Here is a 20,843-nt window from a genome sequence, read left to right as displayed (position 1 = left end):
TATTATTACTACTTTTATTTTTTTCTCTATATTAACATTCTATATCTTTTTCTGTTGTGTTGCTAGTTCCTCTAAACCGATGCAAATGTACTAAGAAATGATGATCATGCATCTATGTGATGATGTTAAGAATTACTGATTGCATATGTAGAATGGTATGATTTCTAAATGTTGTGTTAATTTCTTTTTTTTTTCCGTTAATAAAAAAAAAAAATCACACCCATAATTGGGCATGCCACATCTCTGTGGAGGTAATCCAATCAAAAGTTTCCACCTACAGGACTTCCGGAGAAGATGGCGGCTTAGTAAGATGCGTGGGTCTTAGTTCCTCCTCCAGAAAAGCAACTAAAGAAACAGAAACAATATGAAACAGCTCCCAGAGTCACGACAGAGACCAAAAAGACAGCGTACCCCATTCTGGAACAGCTGAACGGGCAAGGAGAATCTGCTGCGGTGAGATACCCGAGGGGCGCGCGTTTTCCCGGCCGGGGCTGCTGGCGACTGAGGTCCCCTCCACGCACGTGGCTCCCCGGTCTGACTGGGAACGTTGGATAGCGGGGCCCTCCCGTCACGCTTGGCGTTTCGGGCCAGCTGGGCAATTAGGACCGGCACTCTCCCAAGCCGCGGCGGCCAGCGACCCCCGCCTCCACGCGTGATTTCCCGGGCCGACTGCCGTGCAGACAGATGAGTGCCACGAGCGCCACCTACTGGGCAGGAAAAGAAAAACAGAGCCCAGAGATTTCACAGAAAAAGCTTTCAACCAGCTGGGTCCCACACCCAGGGAAATCTGATCAAATGCCCAGACACCAGCAGAAAATAATGGATGACGCTCGGAAAATTGAAGATATGGCCCAGTCAAAGGAACAAACCAATAGTTCAAAGGAGATAAAGGAGCTGAGACAACTAATGCTGAATATACGAACAGAAATGGAAAAACTCTTCAAAAACCAAATCAATAAATTGAGGGAGGACATGAAGAAGACATGGGCTGAACAAAAAGAAGAAATAGAAAATCTGAAAAAACAAATCACAGAACTTATGGGAGTGAAGGACAAAGAAGAAAAAATGGAAAAAACAATGGATACCTACAATGGTAGATCTAAAGAGACAGAAGCTACAATTAGTGAACTGGAGGATGGAACATCTGAATTCCAAAAAGAAACAGAAACTATAGGGAAAAGAATGGAAAAACTTGAGCAGGGGATCAGGGAACTGAATGACAATATGAAGCGCACAAATATACGTGTTGTGGGTGTCCCAGAAGGAGAAGAGAAGGGAAAAGGAGGAGAAAAACTAATGGAAGAAATTATCACTGAAAATTTCCCAACCCTTATGAAAGACCTAAATTTGCAGATCCAAGAAGTGCAGCGCACCCCAAAGAGAATAGACCCAAATAGGCGTTCTCCAAGACACTTACTAGTTAGAATGTCAGAGGTCAAAGAGAAAGAGAGGATCTTGAAAGCAGCAAGAGAAAAACAATCTGTCACATACAAGGGAAACCCAATAAGACTATGTGTAGATTTCTCAGCAGAAACCATGGAAGCTAGAAGACAGCTAGCTTCCATATTTAAATACTATATTTAAATGATATATTTAAATTACTAAAAGAGAAAAACTGCCAACCAAGACTCCTATATCCAGCAAAATTGTCCTTCAAAAATGAAGGAGAAATTAAAACATTTATAGACAAAAAGTCACTGAGAGAATTTGTGACCAAGAGACCAGCTCTGCAAGAAATACTAAAGGGAGCACTAGAGTCAGATACGAAAAGACAGAAGAGAGAGGTATGGAGTAAAGTGTAGAAAGAAGGAAAATCAGATATGATATATATAATACAAAAGCCAAAATGGTAGAGGAAAATATTATCCAAACAGTAATAATACTAAAAGTTAATGGACTGAATTTCCCAATCAAAAGACATAGAAGGGCAGAATGGATTACAACCCAGCAATACCACTGCTAGGTATCTACTCAAAGGACTTAAGGGCAAAGACACAGACGGACATTTGCACACCAGTGTTTATGGCAGCATTATCTACAATTGCAAAGAGACGGAAACAGCCAAAATGTTCATCAACAGACGAGTGGCTAAACAAACTGTGGCGTATACCTACGATGGAATATTATGCAGCTTTAAGACAGACTAAACTTATGAAGCATGTAATAACATGGATGGACCTAGAGAACATTATGCTGAGTGAGTCTAGCCCAAAACTAAAGTACAAATACTGTAAGGTCCCACTGATGTGAACCGACATTCGAGAATCAGCTTGGAATATATCATTGGTAACAGAGACCAGCAGGAGTTAGAAACAGGGTAAGATAATGGGTAATTGGAGCTGAAGGGATACAGACTGTGCAACAGGACTAGATACAAAAACTCAAAAATAGACAGCACAATAATACCTAAGTGTAATGTAACTAGGTTGGAACACTGAATGAAGCTGCACCTGAAATATGGTTTTTTGTTTGTGTGTTTGTATCTTTTGTTTTTGTTTTTTTTCTTTTTCCTTTTTATATATATATATATATATATTATTAGTATTATTATTTTAATTCTCTTCTCTATATTAACATTCTATATCTTTTTCTGCTGTTTTGCTAGTTCTTTTCCTAAATCGATGCAAATGTACTAAGAAATGATGATCATACATCTATGTGATGATACTAAGAATTACTGAGTGCATTTGTAGAATAGAATGATTTCTAAATGTTGTGTTAATTTCTTTTCTTTTTTTTGATTAATAAAAAAAATTAAAAAAAAAAGTTTCCACCTACAATATTGAATCAGGAATAAAAGAAACAGCTACTCCCACAAGGTAGAATCAGGATTGAGACAGGGCTTTTCTGGGGTACATAATACTTTCAAACCAGCACAACAGGTTATTCTGGAAGCTTTATTTTTCTGGTAATTCACTTCATGTGAACAGCAATGAAATTGCATTAAGATTAAGAAATTATAATAATTTCATCTCAATAGGTGCTGGCAAATATTAACATTTCTTCCAAGTGGTGGGAATCAATGTCCTTAGTTTGATTTGTTATTTAGGAAGATCCCATTTGAAGACATGGGAATGAACTAAATTTCCACTTACTGCATCCGAGATGAAAAAAATGTATAACCTAACTTTAAAAATTTAAATCTTCAGGAAATAAACTGTAATTTCATAATATGGTGCACAATACTTCTATTCAATCTGTGATCTCTCACTCAGGGGAGACTGCTTGCTTTATGTGTACCACGTGACTTTCTCCCGGCCGTCCGTGAGTGGAGGTGGTGGACTCTTGAACCAAACAGGGTCAAAGGAAGGGAAATTGGAATTGAGATTCAGGACTACTAGACATTATCTCTTAAATGGGAAAGACATATAAATATGGGAGAAGAAGCTGACATTTTGGTTTAGAAATCTTCCAGCATGAGCAGAGAAAACCATTGGTAAGATGGGAAGAAGAGGGAAATAGAATTTAGAGAGAGGCAGAGAACAAATGACATATGATCCCAGAGAGAGAGAGAGAGAAAGAGAGAGAGAGAGGGAGGGAGGGAGAGAAAGAGAAGCAAACTTGAGCTTTAATGTTAACACAGTTCCTGGTTCCAGTCTTTTCTGAGACCAGACAGTATATCTTATTGTTAGATTGTTTTAGAAATTCCCATATCCATGCAATAAATGTATACTTCCGTGCCCTTCAGCTTCAGCTAATTTGAGTGGATTTCTGTCCTTGCTGATCTGATCTGAAGTGTGCATACTACCTATAGAGCAGTCTTCAGAGCAGTGAGATGGTCTTGGAACCATTCCTAGGCCATGGTTAATGATATCTGAAGCAGCTGAAGTTATATATATATATATAAAATAAGGAGTACCACTTGAATACAGACTAACAGACAGGACTAATGCACTTCAACAATTTGCTACCACCACACTGCACTTTTAATCCTGTGCATTCTAAATAGAAATCAGAAAGGATTTTAGCAAACTGAATTCAGCACTGAATAGATTTATTGAAACTTAAAATATACCAAACATATTTAGCAGGAAACTTTTCAGAAGACATTAGGACCCCAATTTTTCTGCCTAGCATATTCTGATGATTATATCCACGAGAGCTTTCTTTTTTTAGTTCTCCACTTCTCCACAGAAGGAAACACCCAGAATCCAGAGTATGTTAGCATTGAAGCACTTTTCTGCGTTATAAAACAGGCTTGACCCTGATAAAAGAAGAAATCAACATCAATATCTTTACAACCACTTTTTGTTACCCTGGTTGTAGCACAGATTCCAAACTAAACTATGCATGAAAATTCCAAGTGAGAAAGAGAGAGAGAGGCAGAAGAAACATTGTAAAATTAATCAATTCAGAGATCCAGAATGTTGTTTTTAATTCCATACTTTTTTTGTGCTAGCTATTTTTTGAACACCCAGAAATTAAGTGGTTGTTAGAGCTATAGAAAATCAATAGATTCTATTGGCATTCTCCTTTAATTTAGCCACTCATGTATTCCTTTACACATGTCCGGGTTAACTCCATATCCACCCTAGGAAGACAATATTCCATAGTGGTTAATAGCACAGACTCCAGAGCCGTATTGCTCGGGATTGTCCCAGGCAAGAATTGAGTGACCTAGGGCAAGTTATTTAATCTCTCTGTGCCTTCAATTTCCTCATCTGTAAAGTGGGATAACAATAGATGCCCATAGAACATATCACCTAAGAGTGTTTTGAGGACCAAATAAGTGAATACACGTAAAGCATGTAGAATAGTGCCTGGCACAGAGCAACCACTATATAAGGATTAGCCTTTAACATCATCTCTATGTGACTGTTACTCTCTGGACAGGCTCAAGAATAGTCTGACAGTTCCAAGAGTTCAAGTTGGAGCTTGTGCAGAAGGGACACTACTCACCTTCAATCTCCTCGGCCATGTATGTTGGAATCCCCTTGCACATGCTGACAATGGATTTTCCAAACACACTCGGATCATTGACTTGGTTAGAGTTGACTGAAAACACCAGACTGTTGGGAGGTGGTCCCTCTGGTCCTTTACCCTGAAGCTGAGTGTGGAGAAGACAAGAGGAAAGGAAGAGAGAGAGAATGACTGCGAAGCCCAGTGGTTTGTTGATTTGAGGGTTAAATACAAGAACAACGGTAGGTATTGTTCTGCTGCAATTTTTCAAAATCAAGATGAAGAGCCAAATCCATCTCTGGACATCTCAGGATTTCTGTGTCCCGATGAATTTAGCTGGTTTGATACCTCAGCTTCTTATAAAAGCAGAAATCTGAAGCTAAAGTTCTTTTGAAGCTTGATCAGTTTAGATTTCTTGGATTAACCTCTATGATAATCAGCTTCTGATTATTTATTTTTCTCTACCTTGTCAAATGAAAGGTACCCATTTATCAATAATAGAAATACATACTCAGGCACATATTTTAAATTGCCATCCCTCTATCTAATCACCTCAACTAAAGTTTCCAGGTAAAATATAGGATTGCCTAGTGAAATTTGAATATCAGGTAGACAACTCATACATTTTTAGTCTAAGCATGTATTTGGGATTCTTAATATTTCTAAAGGAATTGTAAAAGTGTTCAATGTTTATTTGCCCAAATAGTGCATGAGACATACTTATACTAAGAATTCTTCCATTGTGTATCTGAAATTCAAATTTACCTGAACACCCTCTATTTTTGTTTGCTAAATCTGGCAGCCCTAAACCCCAACCCCCATTGAGAAATGACCATGGAGAGTTGCTGAGGATCCCAGTAGCATGAGCTTCGCTTCGCTTCTCTAAGGGGCCCTCTCAGCCCTGCAGAGGCAGATGTGAGCTCAGCATTGCAGTGTGGCAGCAGCTGTCTCCCCGTGGGCAGTTACAAATCACTACTCCCCCTTTTGTGCTAAACTCTAGAACATGCTAACGTCAAGGGAATGGTTGTGACTTTTTCATTATTTGCTGACAGTTGTTTGTTTTATTTCACACCAATCTCCCCCACCAATAATAAAGAACTTTTATTTTTACCTTATTTTCCTTGACCAGTGCATCAAGGGTTTCAATGGAGGGCATGACCTGCATGTTCATTTTATGCACAATGCACAACTTTTTGGCAAAGCTTCTGGTTGCAGCGTAGCCCTGTTAAAAAAAAAAGATGGTGAGGAGCTTGGTGAATGTTCCAGGAAGCAATTCTTATCAGAAATCATTTCTAAACTACCAGAGCAAAATGGAGCTCCCAGGTACACAATAAGCTGGGGGAAAGATCATTGGATGTGATTGCGTTTTATCATCATGCTTATGGCTAATATTTGTGCAGACTGACTACAAGTTCTTGAAGGCAGAAACCGAGGGGTGAACTCATCATTTATTCTCCAGGCTTTAGCATTGTAAGACCCACACAACCCGTGCCTGTTTTGCTGAAATAGACTTTAAAATGCTATTACATTCAAATCCCCTTGATCCCCACAAAACCTCGTAGTGGTAGGTAAGATAACTACTTTTCTAATTGATCAGATGATGAAACTGGATAAAGGAAGAGTTGGGTTTTTAAATGTATAAAGTTTCTTCATTACAGAGCTGGTAATTGCAGAATCAAGTTTCCTAACTTGAGCCAAATGTTTCTGTTCTTCCCTTACCAATTAATATAATCGATTACATTTCTCCAGATCTTTTTAGTTGCAAGTGAAATGTCAGTTTTTGTCTTTACCGAAGGAAACTGAAGACACAATTACACAAGCTGTGCTTTGGGAGAAGTAATGTTGTATAGGTCTTTCATTATTCAGCGCATCTTCAGGCAAGGCTAAGGGTGGTTCAGATTTGTCTGTATCTCCACATTTTTTTCTTAGCACAGTGGACCCTGATAAGTGTCGATTGGTTTGAATTTTAACTTATTGTGCAAAGCTTATAAACAACAATTATATCTAGGGAGTGAACGTGGGTGAGCTAAAATGGCAATTTTGCTTTTAACTACGCGCTTCTGTATAGTTAAAATTAATTCTAATTTTTTTATGGTGAACATACATTTTTTTTTTAGGTTAAGAAAAACCTCTCAATATTCTTAAACAGTGGAAATTGCATGCTGGGTACCTACCGCACCATAATCCCATACGGAGTTCCAGGAGTCCCATCCATTGTCATTGTCGATGTTGGCCAAGTTGTGGTTGTTGTTGACACTCACTGACTGCTGCCCGCCTCCACTACTGTTGTTGTCACCAATGACGTCGATGTTCTGGGATTCGGAAGAAGCTGAGAGTGAATTAATACCGTCCTTCCTCACAAAGGCATGTGGGCAGCAAACTTTTAGAAGTGAGACTTACGTAATTAGCAAAGGCAGGAGCTAGGAAGACTCCAAGAAGTCCAGTAAAGCAAATCTGCAATTATAAATAAAATTGACCTACTGTTACATGGCAAAACAAGTCACCCCATCTTCTTTCTTCCTCTGTTCAAGCTTACGAAAAATATTTACTAATTTCACCACTGCGTTGAGTGGGCTGTCAGAAAACTCTGTATGTTTACAACCTGAGAGAGGTTTTATGATGGTGTAGAACTATAGATTAATTTTAAGTAATTATTATAATATGATATAGTTTTATTATTTATTTTCTAAGTTTTTTGAAACACTGAGTGTTAGTATGTTGAAAAAGGGAATTTGAAAATGAGTCGTCTACATTGTATGAAATGGTGATAAAGTGCTGAAAAATCACATCCAAAATGATTTAAGTGTATTTTCCTTTTTTGGTCTGGGATGCATTACTCCTTTCCTAGATCTATTAATAGCAGAATCCTCATTTATTTAAAGCAAGGGATTAGTAGGAAGGCTGGATACTGATGATTGGAAGTCAGATGTGGCTAGCAGAAGTAAAGTCAATGACATTGTCCCAGGCTACTTAGCTTAGTCATTTGTCACTGGGCATGTGAGACTAGTTTTCAGAACACAGAGCTATATGTGGGGTACCCCACTCTGGGGACTTATTACTATTTCTTTGCCTGGGACAAAATAGTTTGTGAACTGCACTGGTGATGAGAGGCAATTTTTTTTTGTTTAGTTTTTCCTTATGGTAGTTTAAGGGAGAGATTAAAATTACCGACTCTGAAAAAGTCAGAGGCAGAATACATCTTAGATGGCTTCTATTATAATTCAATCCTTTTATAGCTAAGGAAGCTGAATTTCAGAGGTTAAGTGACATGGCCAAGGTCATATGTCCACTTGATGGCAGAACTAGGAGAGAAACCAGATCTCGTGACTGGTGTCTGGAGTTTTTTTTTTTTTTTAACCATGCTACTATTAGCAGGGCTTATTTATAGATTTCTTTTTTTCTTTTTACATTTGCAACTCCACTAGGAAGCAGAATCTGCTGTAATCTATTCTAGTGTTTAATTAGTTGAAACATGAAATAGGGTCAGCATCTGATTCCAGTCTCTTTGCACCGTATTAAGACAAACAGTAGTTATATCTAACTACTGTGGTAGAATTTTGTGGATCACTTGTTACCCTCTCAATCTTATATCTCAAAACAGCAGGTGAGATGCTGTATTAGCTTCATGCTTCAGCTGCTTTCTTAGACTAAATAGCCATAGACAGGGTTAAGACAAATCTTTCTTGTCTGGAGATTCATTTTGCAGCAGAGAATTTCACAGAAAGTCTCTGTGTTGGTAACAGGCTTTCTATTGTACCTGACAGAAATTTGGTCAAAGAGGATTTCAGGAGTGTGGGGAAAGATCAGGTACTTTCTAGCATGCAGGCACTGCTAGCTGTATGCTGAGACTAGAATCAAGTGATCTGGAAAGTAATTGTATTAAGGGAAGTCTGGCACAAGGTACACAAACAGCTATCTAGTCCCAGCATACCCTCCCTCTAGGGATACTTGTAAAATGCCACAATTCCATGAACAAGAGATTTTTAAAAAATTTTTTCCATTATGGCAACACTGCCATAAGAAGCAGACCCCTTTATCCCAGAATGTTAACAGTTTCCAGCTATATGGTAATAAATTCAAAAGGAAGGGTCTACTCACTGTGAACCTCATCTTGTCTTCAACAAAGCAATCAGAAGAAGAGAAGGGAGATGTGGGCTTGAGTCAGGAAGCCCTCTTGTATTTGTACTTGACGTGCTTGACTCAAGCTAGGTGTGACCAGCTGGGGTCAAAGATTTATTGTCCTTCATTTCCCATATCTGCCATGACATGGCGTACCAGGAAGCCTTTTGGAATATCAACATGGTTACTAAGGTACTTTGACATGGAGTTGATCTGATTCATCTTGTGTTGAAGTTGAGGGTATCACAATAAACTCAATAGGATTTATGATAACTTCTGGTCCAGTTGAAGCTGTGGGTGTGGGTATTTGATGCATTGATATAATATAGATTCAGGAAAAGAATAATCCCTAAAATCAAACAAGACCACAGATGAGAAATGGTGTGTACACTGGGCCTTCCAGATAACAGTTCCAGTAGAATGTGGGCCTTGTTCCCTCTTCTTACCTTACCTAAGCCCATTGTAATGCTTCTGCTTAGGCTAAGTGTGTTCTAGTATCTTCTCTCACAAATCCTCTCCTATTCTGCAATATTGAGCTCTCTTGATGGCAGCGCCACACATCTGGCTAGAAAATCTGTGAGCTTCTTTCAGGAGCTTCTTCTCATCCCCACATCCAGCTAGCTACCAGATTTGTCACTTCATCTCAGATATGCCTCTTAATTCTGTCCATGTCCACAGTTTCTCTCACCTGGACTTTTTCAACAGTTTCAATCACTCTGGTCACCATTCTTTTATATTCCAGTGTATTTTCTTCATTTTCCCTAGGATTGTCTTTCTAAAGCACATATATAAATAGGCTCCTACCATGCTTAAAAACTTTCATGGGTAGCCTACAAGATAAAGTTCAAACTCTTTGGAATGCTATCCATGATCCTTATAATAAGGTTTTCAGAGCCAGCTACATCTCCTGCTTCATATTATATATGAATGTTTCAGCTTCACCAGAGTCCCACTATTTCTGGAATATTCAAGACTTCCCAGGTCTTTAGGTCTTTGCACATGCTTTGCTCTCACCCTGAAGTGCCTGAGTGCCACTCCTTGTCTTTCTTCAATTGGTAAGCTGTTATTCGGGGCCCAGCTCAAATAGTACTGCCTCCATCATGTCTCCTCATCTCCTAGATGGCATTCTCCTCCGTTTTCTCCCAGATCTTTAACATAAATTTCGCCCCTTTGCTGCTTCTGGATAATTTAATTTTCAGAAAGTATGCTAAACTAATTTAAAAATCATGTTTTCATGAAAAGGAGAGATTAGAAAGTGTCACTGGGCAAACAGGTAAAAACTCTTGGAAGTGACTTACAGTTTTAAGTCATTTTTCCTGCTGCTTCCTAGAAACTGAAGTTGGTAGCATTCGATTTGCCAAAGAGGAAATTTGTATCTCCTTAATTACTGACCTACAAACACCTCCTTTGGCAGCCTTCATGAGCCCATGATGGCCTCGTGTGTAGGTTAGAACCATAAGACAGGATCACCTGATTATAAACCTTCACACACTGTCAACATCTCTTTCTAAATGTTGGTATCAGTGGCTTAGTATAGCTATGGTAAGATTGTGTTTATGTTTTTAATGTGCCTCTAATCCCTTTAAAATCCACTCTTCAATAGCAAAAGGACAATAAGCATGGAGTGGGGGAGAGTCATGCACGAAGAGGAATTCCTTTGCATTAGGAGCTGTCATGCCACCGTGAGGTCCAAGAATGGATAGTGTGGTCTCAGTTGCTGGCCTCCACCTTGGGGAACTGTCTGGGTACACTACCTAGCACACCTTCTGCACGTCAAACCTTACCAAGCCCTCAAGGCTGCCGTATCCACTGGTGGGCCTGTGAAATGCTGGTCTGGAAGATGCTCATCAGCGAAAATAAATTCAAATTAAAAAATAAAATACAAAAGAGTTCAACATTCAATAATCCTCCACTTAGAGACACACAATTCATATCCACATATCAAATGTGCTCCAAAATCTGCAGTTGAGAAATCTATTTCACATGGTTTCATCCAGATTTTCCTAAGCTTATTTGAGCACAGAACCCAGGTTTTTAATTTTTAAATAATTTAATTATGTCTTTTTTCTGACACCTACTAACATCCTTTGGGGACAGTTTGTTAGGGAAACGATTGTGCTGCCTCTGGACTGTGCCTTTGATTTGAAAACGATTTAGGGAGCGACTGGCTGGAACTAGGAGCCAGGAGGCAATTCTATTCTTCTTCCTTATGCCAAAAAGCTTTTTCTTCTCCCCCGTCTCCAGGCCTTAGGTTTCCTGTTTGTAAAATGAGAAAAAAATTTCCCCTTTATACAATCTTTCTATTTTTATGGCTCTAAAAATCAGAAATAAATGGCCATTGTGCATTTAGCTTGAGTCTATCCTATGTGAGCCTATTGAGCCTCCTATGCTTCCAGGAGGAAGCATTCTGCCTTCCTTCCGTCCATCAGAGGACATGAAACGTATGAAGCATGGCTCTCATGCAAGAGGTAGCAAGAGACCTGCCTTTGCTTTCTTAGGACTTTTTCCCTTGTATGAGCCTAGGTATGGGTTTAAGGATGACTCCCCTCCTCCCTCCACACACAAAGTCCAGAAAGAAGAGTTTCTTCCTTCTCGGTGCTTATACTCAAGGAGCCGTCCCTTCTAAATCCCACCCTGAAGGCCAGCTGGAGAGGTCCTGCCCAACATCGGACATGAGGGCGCATTGAAGGAGGTCCAGGATGGGCGGATCTGTGCCCTGGGGTTAACGTGGGACAAACCGCCATGAGTAAATAAGGCCTGCCCTGTCACAGAGGTTCATTCAGAGCCATGCCAAGGAGCGAGTTGCTATCGTCATTTTATCTCATAGTCCACACACACTCACGGCTTCACTTTACCCCACACCCCGTCAAGTCAAGCTCTATGGAAACTTCCTTTATGTGGAATAATCGGGAGATAGATTCCATGTGTGTGCAATATGCTAATACTGTGAATGGGGGGGGCACTTTTAGAGTTTTTCCACAGAACTTAGACTTTTCATTTTCCTGCTTTCTTTCTGAGAAGGAAATGTTAACTTATGGAGCAGTTTTTCATCATTAAGTACCATTACTCAAGATTCCCTCTCCTTTCTAGAGAGTTCCCGGGCAGACCTAACAATTAGCAACATCAATGAAACCCTTGGTAATCTCATCTTCCCTCTAATTCTTGCCCCATTTTCTATTTTCAGCTAGACTTTCGCCTATTTGGTCTCAAACTATAATTTAGGTACTTGAGTATGGAAGCCCTCAGATGCAGAGATTCTGTCCCAATCTCCCTTGCCTCTCTCATTGTTTCAGCCACCTGCACAGCAGTTTGATGACCCCAAGTCAGGTGGTTCATTGTGAGGTTTGAACTCGCGTCCTCATCTCTGGTGAAATGCTCCCCCTGCCGTGGTCTCGGTTCACCAGCCTGCAGCTGAGTGGTTCTGGTCCTTATGGCCTCAGCCCCCGCACCTTGAGCAGAGCCAGGCTCACCAGGCTCACCCGTGTAAATGTGGCCTGGAATGACAGTGCTAAAAATATGGGGACAGGTAAGTACAAATAAAATGTTCATAATTATTGCTAGGAAGTGTCTGATTCTAGAAAAGCCACGCTTATTAAGTAGGTTGCTTTTGTAGAGGAAAGAAATTCTTTTCAACTTACTGCAAAGTGGCGGGAACTCTTTCTTTTGGCCGCAGTAAACACTTTGCTTTTGTTGTTTCCTCCAGGACCATCGGCTTCCAAAATATGTCTGGCTCTCTGTTGTTGCTTGTATATGTAAGGTCCAGCTGTATTTGCCAAACTTTCTGGATCCCCTCAGAGCCAAGCAATGATATATTCTGCCCCAGACCGGTTGTTCTTTGTGTTAGAATGTTATAAGCAGGATTTGGGGAAATCTTGCTAAAAGAGAGTCTCCTGAGTGATGACATCATTCATATACAATATATGAAAAGTAGAAATAAAGAGGGTGCTGATTATTAATGCCAGTTTTCATCCTAACAGAGAACCAGCAAACCTGGTCAGCATTTCTGTTCTGAAAAGGACTTGGAGAAAATGTGCTCATAGAAGGAACAGAAATCAGAAAGTAATAGTCAAAAATTGTTTTATGACTCCTTATTGGTTAATTCAGAAATAGTAACACTCATTCCTTCTTCAGTGTTCCTTCTGAGGCAATGCACAGACAATGGTGTGAATGTACTCAGGATTAAGGTATATTTATTTAACCACAACAGTCAGGCCTGGGAAGGACTGAACTGTTCATTTAAAGATGGAAATCAGATCCCAGATGGTTGGGACCAAGGTGCTCCAGCAGGTCAGCTGCAGAGCCACTCCTGGAGTCCAGGTCTTGTGAGGACTCAGTAGCCCCACACCACGCTGTCTGCCAGGGCTTCCCTGGCAAAGGAGACCAAAGGAAAGGACTGATTCAAAGCTGCTGGACAATGCAGCCAAGCTGCTAATAATTAATGGCATCTTCTGCAGAGTGTCTCATCTCTCCAGGTTTCCTTTTCTACATCCCGGATAGAAAATATGCACACATATGTAAACTTTTCACTTCTGGGAGAACACATCCTCACACGAAGACATTTGGCGCCTCAGAGTTGTTCAGGGAATTCTGATCCTACATGTTTGTTCAATTACTGCTCCTCCCTCCTGAGACCCCCAACCTTCAATTCTCAGAAATATTTAATGCAACCTATCAACTGGGACCTATGCTGGATTTTAATAAAACACCAACTCGCCAATCCAGGCCAAGGAAATTTTTTTCTTTGCTGCTCAGCACTGGATCGCTGAGCCTACAACCCCTGACTCATTTTCTCATGAGGAAAAATAATCAATTAATAGGAACGTACCAGGCTCCAGCAAATGCAATGCTTCAGTTGAGCTCAAGTGCTACAGAAGATTCAAAGATAGAAGACAACCAGAGCTTATACTCCAGGATCCCAAAATCTAAGCAGGAGGCAGAACCGTCTTCGTGGGTGTGCTGCCAATTCAGTCTGATGGGGCTTCACGCACAGAAGAGAGACCTGAACTTGGGTCTGATGCTGTGCCGTCACCATCTTGAAATTCGTGATAATTTTATTTTTGAACTTGTGTTTTCTAAGTGAAGACTGATGGGAAAATGGAGGGTGTGCTGGGGGCTTGGAGCCATAGTTCACTCCTGGTTCCTCGGCCACCTCCTCAGGATAGTTCTCTACCTCTCACTCCCTTATCTCCACCCAGCAACTGCTGCCCGCGCCTTTCTGGTGGGTCCTTTGGCAGGTGCAGGAGAAGGCTGATGCACTCTGGGTGTCCAGTCCTGGAGAGGTATCCCCATGCCCAAGGGATCATGATGTGAAATAGCAAAAAAAAAAAACAAACAGCAAACAAAAGAAAAAGCCACAGCGTGTTAAAAGAGGGAAACCATGGAAGAAAGGAAAAAAAGCTGGTGTGCTGCTTTTTGAACAAATGATCCCACCTTTTCATTTTTCACTGGGCATCACAAATTATGCAGCCAGCCCTGTTGGGAGATAAGGCATCCACACAGTACGGATATACAGAAGTAGGGCATCAGAAGGCAAGGTTCCAAGAGGCTTTGTAACTTCCTTGAGGTCACTTGGCAGGTACTAATGGATTCCTGTGACTCTGAAAGCTGTACTCATCTCCTCAGGCCTTGCAGCACCTCCAAATGAGTAGTAGAGTCAAAACGTTCAGAAGCATGCGAGTTCTCTAAGCTGTAGTGGTTACACAGGCTTCATGCAGACGTGGACTTTTGGTTGAGCCCTATGGGTCAGATTGGACATGAACATGGAGGAAGGGAGGGTCAGGTCACTCCAGCTTAGGGGCAGAGCCAGCCAGTGTGAACTGGGGGTTTGGTGGCCATGAGGAAACTCTCTTACAAGACTCTTAATAGTTTCAGATTCATCCTTAGTCATGAAATATTTTGTTTAAAATTAACCAGGGAAAAATTGAGTGGAATTAACTCACTTACCAAGCATCTACAAGTTGTTACATAATGAGTTTCAGATTTTACACAGATTTAATCTTCACCAATAGCCACTTGAAACTTCCCTTTCTCTCAGGCCTCTGGGCTTGCACGAATCAGCCCAGCACCTCTCTGTATGTCTAAAGGCGCTTTTGTCTTTCACACACCCATATGAGCTCAACGATTAGAGCTCCTCCCAGTAAATTAATATTTTAGTTGGTGCTGATGGGTGTTTCTCTAAAAAGGTAATCACATAATTCTTTTTTTTTGGCAAATGACACACCTTTAAATTTGATTCAGTCTCTTCATAAAACAATACTGGCATACATACCTCAGAGATATTGTGTGTTTTATTCTGGTCCACCACAATAAAGGGAATAAAAAAATAATTTTTTGGTTACTCAATGCATGTAAAAGTTTTGTTTACACTGTACTGTAGTCTATTATGTATGCAATTGCATTATATCTAAAAAATAATATACAGACCTCATTAAAAAATACTTTAAGAGGGTGCATGGGTGGTTCAGTGGTAGAATGGTCACCTTCCACGCAAGAAACCCGGGCTCCATTCCTTGACCATGCACACCTCCCTCCCCACCCCCCAAAAAAGAAAAAAAAAACTTTATTGCTGAAAATTGCTAACCATTTTCTGAACCTTCAATGAGGAAGGCTTTTAAATTTTGCTTGTTCCTTTTCTAAATATTTAATGGATTTTTTCCTAGTCAGGTCTCTTGAAATATAGTTTATAAGCAGTACAGTTTATCTTTTTGACTACCAACACATGCAGCCATGAAACCACCAGCACAATCAATAGCGAATATTGCCATTGTTCCCCAAAGGGAACATTGACCAAAGGGTCATTTTTGATCATCTTCAGGAAACCCTGCCCCAGCATGCCAAGTACTGATCTCTTTTTTTTAATCCCAGTAGGCTTGTCTTTCCAAGCTGTCATATAAATGGAATCATACAGCATGTAGCCTTTTGATTCTAACTGCTTTCACTCAGCATAACGCATTTGAGAGTCAGCTGAGTTGTGTATCAGTGGGTTGTCCTTTATGTTGTTAAATGGCGTTCTACTAAGTAAACATACTACATTTTAATCTGTTGACAAACCAATTGGAAGGCATTTGGGTTGTTTCTAGGTTTGGGTAATTACAAATATAGCTATTATAAATATTCACATACAGATCTTAATGTGCATATACATTTTCATTTCCCTTAGGTAAATACCTAGGAGTGGGATTGCTGGACCATTTGGTAAGGACATTTAACTTGGTGAGAAATTGCCAAATGGTTTTCCAAAGTGGTTGCATCATCTTGAATTCCCACAAGCAGCGTACGGTTATTCCGGTTGCTCTGTGTTCTTGACAACACAAGGAATTTTCAATTTTATTCTAGTGCTTTCAGGCTTAGAACCCCCTTCTAAATTCCTCCAGTCAGATAAAAATTCTCCTGTATTTTCTCCTAGATTTTTAAGCAGCTTCTTTCACATCATGTACATGGTTTACATTTATTTTCAAAATTAATTTGGAATTAATTTTTCTTGTAGTAAAATCTACATTAGGAATAATTAAGTCCTAGTTTCAGGGCAATTAATGTTGAGTCCTTTTTCTTCCTAAAAGCAATTTTGAACTTTTGCTGTGGTATTGCAGAAAATAACATTGCAAGGAAATCGTAGGCTGATGGTATCATGTTAAAGTGGAACTTTGAGAGGACTGGGGAGCTGGAGAGGGATATGTCAGGACTTAAATACGTGAATCACTGCATGCTGACTTAATTCAGAGGTAGAATTGAGGGTTATTAAAGACATAATTGATTATTTATAATACATTAAACAGTGGAAAAAATATTTTTTTATCATTGACACATTATGTCTAATACAATTTGTATTTTGAATTATCATAGCATTCTATTTGTACCTCCCTTCTGATGCTTGAACACTTTCTATCTTTTAATAATTTTTAATGTTTTCTGCTAGACAGCTAACTCTCTGAAAGTAGAAATTCCTAGAAATATCTAGTTCACCCTTAAATTCCTTTTGAAATATTTTCCAAGAATATTTTTATGTGGTAGGCAGCTGTTGAGAATAGAGGGAAAAATAAATGAAGGAGTATAGGAAAGGAGAAGAGGAGAGTAGCAAAGAAAACAAAATGGAAAAAGGGATTGTAGAAGAAAAATATGATAAAAGGTGGAGAGACAAGGAATGCAAAGAAATATCAGAAAGTGTAATCTGTGGCATTGAACCACTTCCTAACTCTATAACCATTTCTTTCCATCAATTGGAATGTTCTCTTCATGTATACAATTTTGGAAAGTTGGCTTGTAATGAAACTGTACAATGAGTTAAATGTCAGCTGGGAGTTTTGAACTTCATCTTCAATTTGATGGGGAATTTTTTAAAGTATTTGAGGAGAAGGTCAGTTTAGACAAAGTGGTGCTTTCAGGCCAGGAATTAGTAGTGGTGTTGAAGATGGACTAATGGGCATCCTGAAAGTAGGAAGATAATTTCCGTGTTTTGGCATAGACCGGCTTCCTGCTTGGGGCACTCAACTGTTTCATTTCCCTCACATGTAGCTGGGCTATGTGGCTGGTCCTTTCCAACGGACTATAGAAGATATTGTCACTTTTTTATTTAAATAAGTTAAGAGCATATATTTCTTCTTCATGTAGTCCATCTAAACCCATTTTCTATCTGGAAGATGCAAGAATAACCGTGAAATACATATTGAGGATGGTGAAGCCATATAAGAACGAAGCTGGAATCCACAAATCATTGCTTGGAGAAGAACTACCCACCATGAACATCATCTGGATTGGACTTTATGTGAGTGAGAAATGAAGTTTATTTTGTCAAATTACTGTGATTTAGATGTTGCTTTTTATAGTAGCTAGTGTCAATTATTCTGACTAATAAAGATTTTGCAATAGGGGCAATGTGCATCGATAAGGGCAAGGAAGAAAGTTTGGGCTGATGAATTAGAAAGAAAGATATAAATGGGAGAGGCATGACTGAGAAACAATGGAAAAAAGAATCAATGATGACTTTTAGGTAACTTTTAGGTGAGGCCTAGGACCTGGAGAAGTTGGGGAAATAATGCAATGATTTTATTTTAGACATGTTGAGTTTGATGCGTTACAGTATATCCAGATGTAAATTTGTGGCAAATAAAAAAGATGCAAAAGAGAAGAGGAAAGGGAGAGAGAGAGAGAGAGAAAGAGAAAGATTGTAAAAATAGATTTAGGGCTCATAATTTGAAAGGTAATTAAAATGGCTCTAAATTTATGGAAAGAAAGTATCAACTTCTCAATTCATATGGCAAATATCATACAATGGGTTGACTTAAACAATGGGAATTTACTGGCTCATGGTTTCAGAGGCTAGAATGCTTGCTTCCTCATGGGGTCCATAGCATTCCAACTGACCAGCAATACTTGGATTCATTGGCTCTACCGTCACACAGTTCTGTAGGATGATCCTCAGATGATGAATTTGCAGCCTCCACATTGCATTTACTGTAAACTATATAGAGCAACATCTCACAAAAATTGTAAGTAGAAACAGACAAAAACACAATAATAAATTTTTAGCATAATTCTAGAATAATTACATAAACCAGACAGGTTAAAAATTAGGAATGATGTAGTCCATTTGAAAAACAAAATTAACGTGATTAATCTATTAGAAATATCCATTTAAAATGTGCAGTCATCACATAGAGAATGTACATTTATTTCAAACATATATGGGACATGTACTAGTTAGGTTCAGGTGTCGACTTGGCCAGGTGATGCTGCCCAGTTGTTCTGTAGCTGTGGACTTAAGTCCTCAGCATGTGAACTCATCCATGGCTGTTTACATCTGTGGTTGGCTAAGGAGAGTGCCTTCCATAGTGAGTGATGCTTTATCCACTGGAGGCTTGAAAGGAGAAGTCAGAAGAGAGGGAAGCAGCTCAGCACTGCTCAGCTCAGTGCTCAGAGCCTCACAGACCTAGACATTTGGAGATGTATAAGGGAAACGCTCCAGGGAAAGCCATTAGAACACAGAAGCCAGGAGAGAGGACCAGCAGAGGTGGCTGAGTGCCTTCACATGTGACAGAGAATGCCAGATGAAAAACTGCTGCCTTTTCTCTAAAGAACTGCAAATCTGTATCCAAATAAACCCATTTATAAAAGCCAATCAATTTTTGGTGTATTGCACTCTGGCAGCTTTAGCAAACTAAAACAGGACATTTACAAAAATTGACCATGTAGTAGGTTACAAAGGAGGCCTCAATAAACTTCAGAGATTTGCTATCTTGTGGATTATGCTATTTTATATTTATACAACTAAATTAGAAATTAACAATAAAATGATAGTAAAAGACGAAGAGAGAGAGGAAAGCGTGAGAGGAAAGAAGGAAGAGAAAGAAAAAAACAATACTTTGAAAATTGAAAATATACACTTTAACAACTTATGAGTTAAAGAAAAAATGACAGTGGAAATTAAGAAATATTTAGAACTGATCCAAATATTTGTGATGCAGATATAATGGTACTTAGAGGTAAATATATATATTAACAGCTTTCTTTAACACACACACATAAAAAAGCATCAAACATTAATAGCAAAAGCATTCAGTTTGTTAGAAAAATAACAACAGAGTTACCCGGGAGAAAGTGGAAGGAAGGAACGAATAATGATATGTTAGAAGTTAATGAAAAGGAAAACCTACAAGAAAAACCAACACAATTTTCACGAATAACAAGGTGGGAAGATTTGTTCCACCAATTATCAAAATTTACTTATAAAGACAATGAAATTGAGAATGTGAGATATTGCCATTTGGATAGAAACAGATCAATAGAATAGGGAGATAAGAAACAGCTAATATACAAATGGAAACTAAGCGAAATTATAAATTAGTAGGAGAAAGCTAAAATAATAATAGACACTGGGCAGTTGGATAATTGAAATGGAAATGAAATTGGATCACAGCCTAATACCATACACAAAATTAAATTATAGTAAAATTATATTTTATAAGTATATAGTATAATTATGTTTACTATATCAAATAATGAAAGGGAGACTTTAAGAAAACAGAAAAATACATTAAAGACTTTGGAAAGATTTCTTATGCAGGTCTAAAAAGCATAAATTATAGAAGAAAGAATTGCTCATTTTGACAACATGAAAATCTCCAACTTTCATGTAGTAAAAGACACCATAAATAAGTGTAAATGATGAGCAGTGAAGTAGGAGAAGATTAGCGATTGGAGAATTTTTCTTCAGGATATAAAAAAAAATCCTATATAGCAATAAAAATTATTCACATAAGTTAGAAAAATAGACAAGGGATGTGAACTAGAAAATTATAGAAGAGGAAAATTGAATGGTCAAAGTTGTAAGAAGATAATTACAGTGGTCATCAAGGTACAAATTAGTACCTTGATGTATCACTTTGTGCTCAACTTATTGACAAAAATATAAGTCTGGCAACACCAGATTTGTTGACAAGATGTGATAGAAGTAGAACACTTTACATTGCCAGGCAAAGTCTAAATTGGTTCAGTACCTTTGAGAAACAATTTGGAATTATTAAAATGGTTGAAGCTGTACATCCTTGGCAGCCCAGGGAACATTCTTGAACACGTATAAAAACAATTGTAGCAGTGCTGTTTGGTCAGCAAAAGAAGCCCCATACCTAGTACCAACTACAGAACACTGGACCCAGATTCAGAAGACCTGTGACCTTGAGCAAGTTCCTTAATTTAATTGTGTCTGAATTTCCTCCTAAGGGTTTGGGCAGGACTTGGAAAGGCTCTTTCAATCAAACCACCCATGGATGTTTTAAAGGTCCACATGCCTGTGCCCTTCTCAGACCTAATGCATCAGCATATCTAAAGTG

The 20,843-nt window shown here is 39.0% G+C and overlaps 1 protein-coding gene across 1 annotated transcript; it reads right to left on the bottom strand.

The window, feature by feature from the left end:
* Nucleotides 1-3,977: 3,977 nt before the first annotated feature.
* LOC143660943 (gastrokine-1-like) lies at nucleotides 3,978-9,122 on the bottom strand. Its single transcript, XM_077134445.1, has 6 exons — nucleotides 8,998-9,122; nucleotides 7,300-7,353; nucleotides 7,074-7,211; nucleotides 6,011-6,121; nucleotides 4,900-5,047; nucleotides 3,978-4,204 (listed from the first exon to the last, which is right to left on the bottom strand). Exons 1-6 carry the CDS (start codon nucleotides 9,007-9,009, stop codon nucleotides 4,113-4,115), a joined length of 555 nt encoding a protein of 184 aa, XP_076990560.1. The 5' UTR covers nucleotides 9,010-9,122; the 3' UTR covers nucleotides 3,978-4,112.
* Between the last annotated feature and the right edge of the window lie 11,721 nt (nucleotides 9,123-20,843).

The sequence above is a fragment of the Tamandua tetradactyla genome, chromosome 17, assembly GCF_023851605.1.
Source record: "Tamandua tetradactyla isolate mTamTet1 chromosome 17, mTamTet1.pri, whole genome shotgun sequence".
Lineage (NCBI taxonomy): Eukaryota > Metazoa > Chordata > Mammalia > Pilosa > Myrmecophagidae > Tamandua > Tamandua tetradactyla.
The sequence above is the reverse complement of the archived record's forward strand: the minus strand, read 5'-3'. Positions and strand labels throughout refer to the sequence as shown.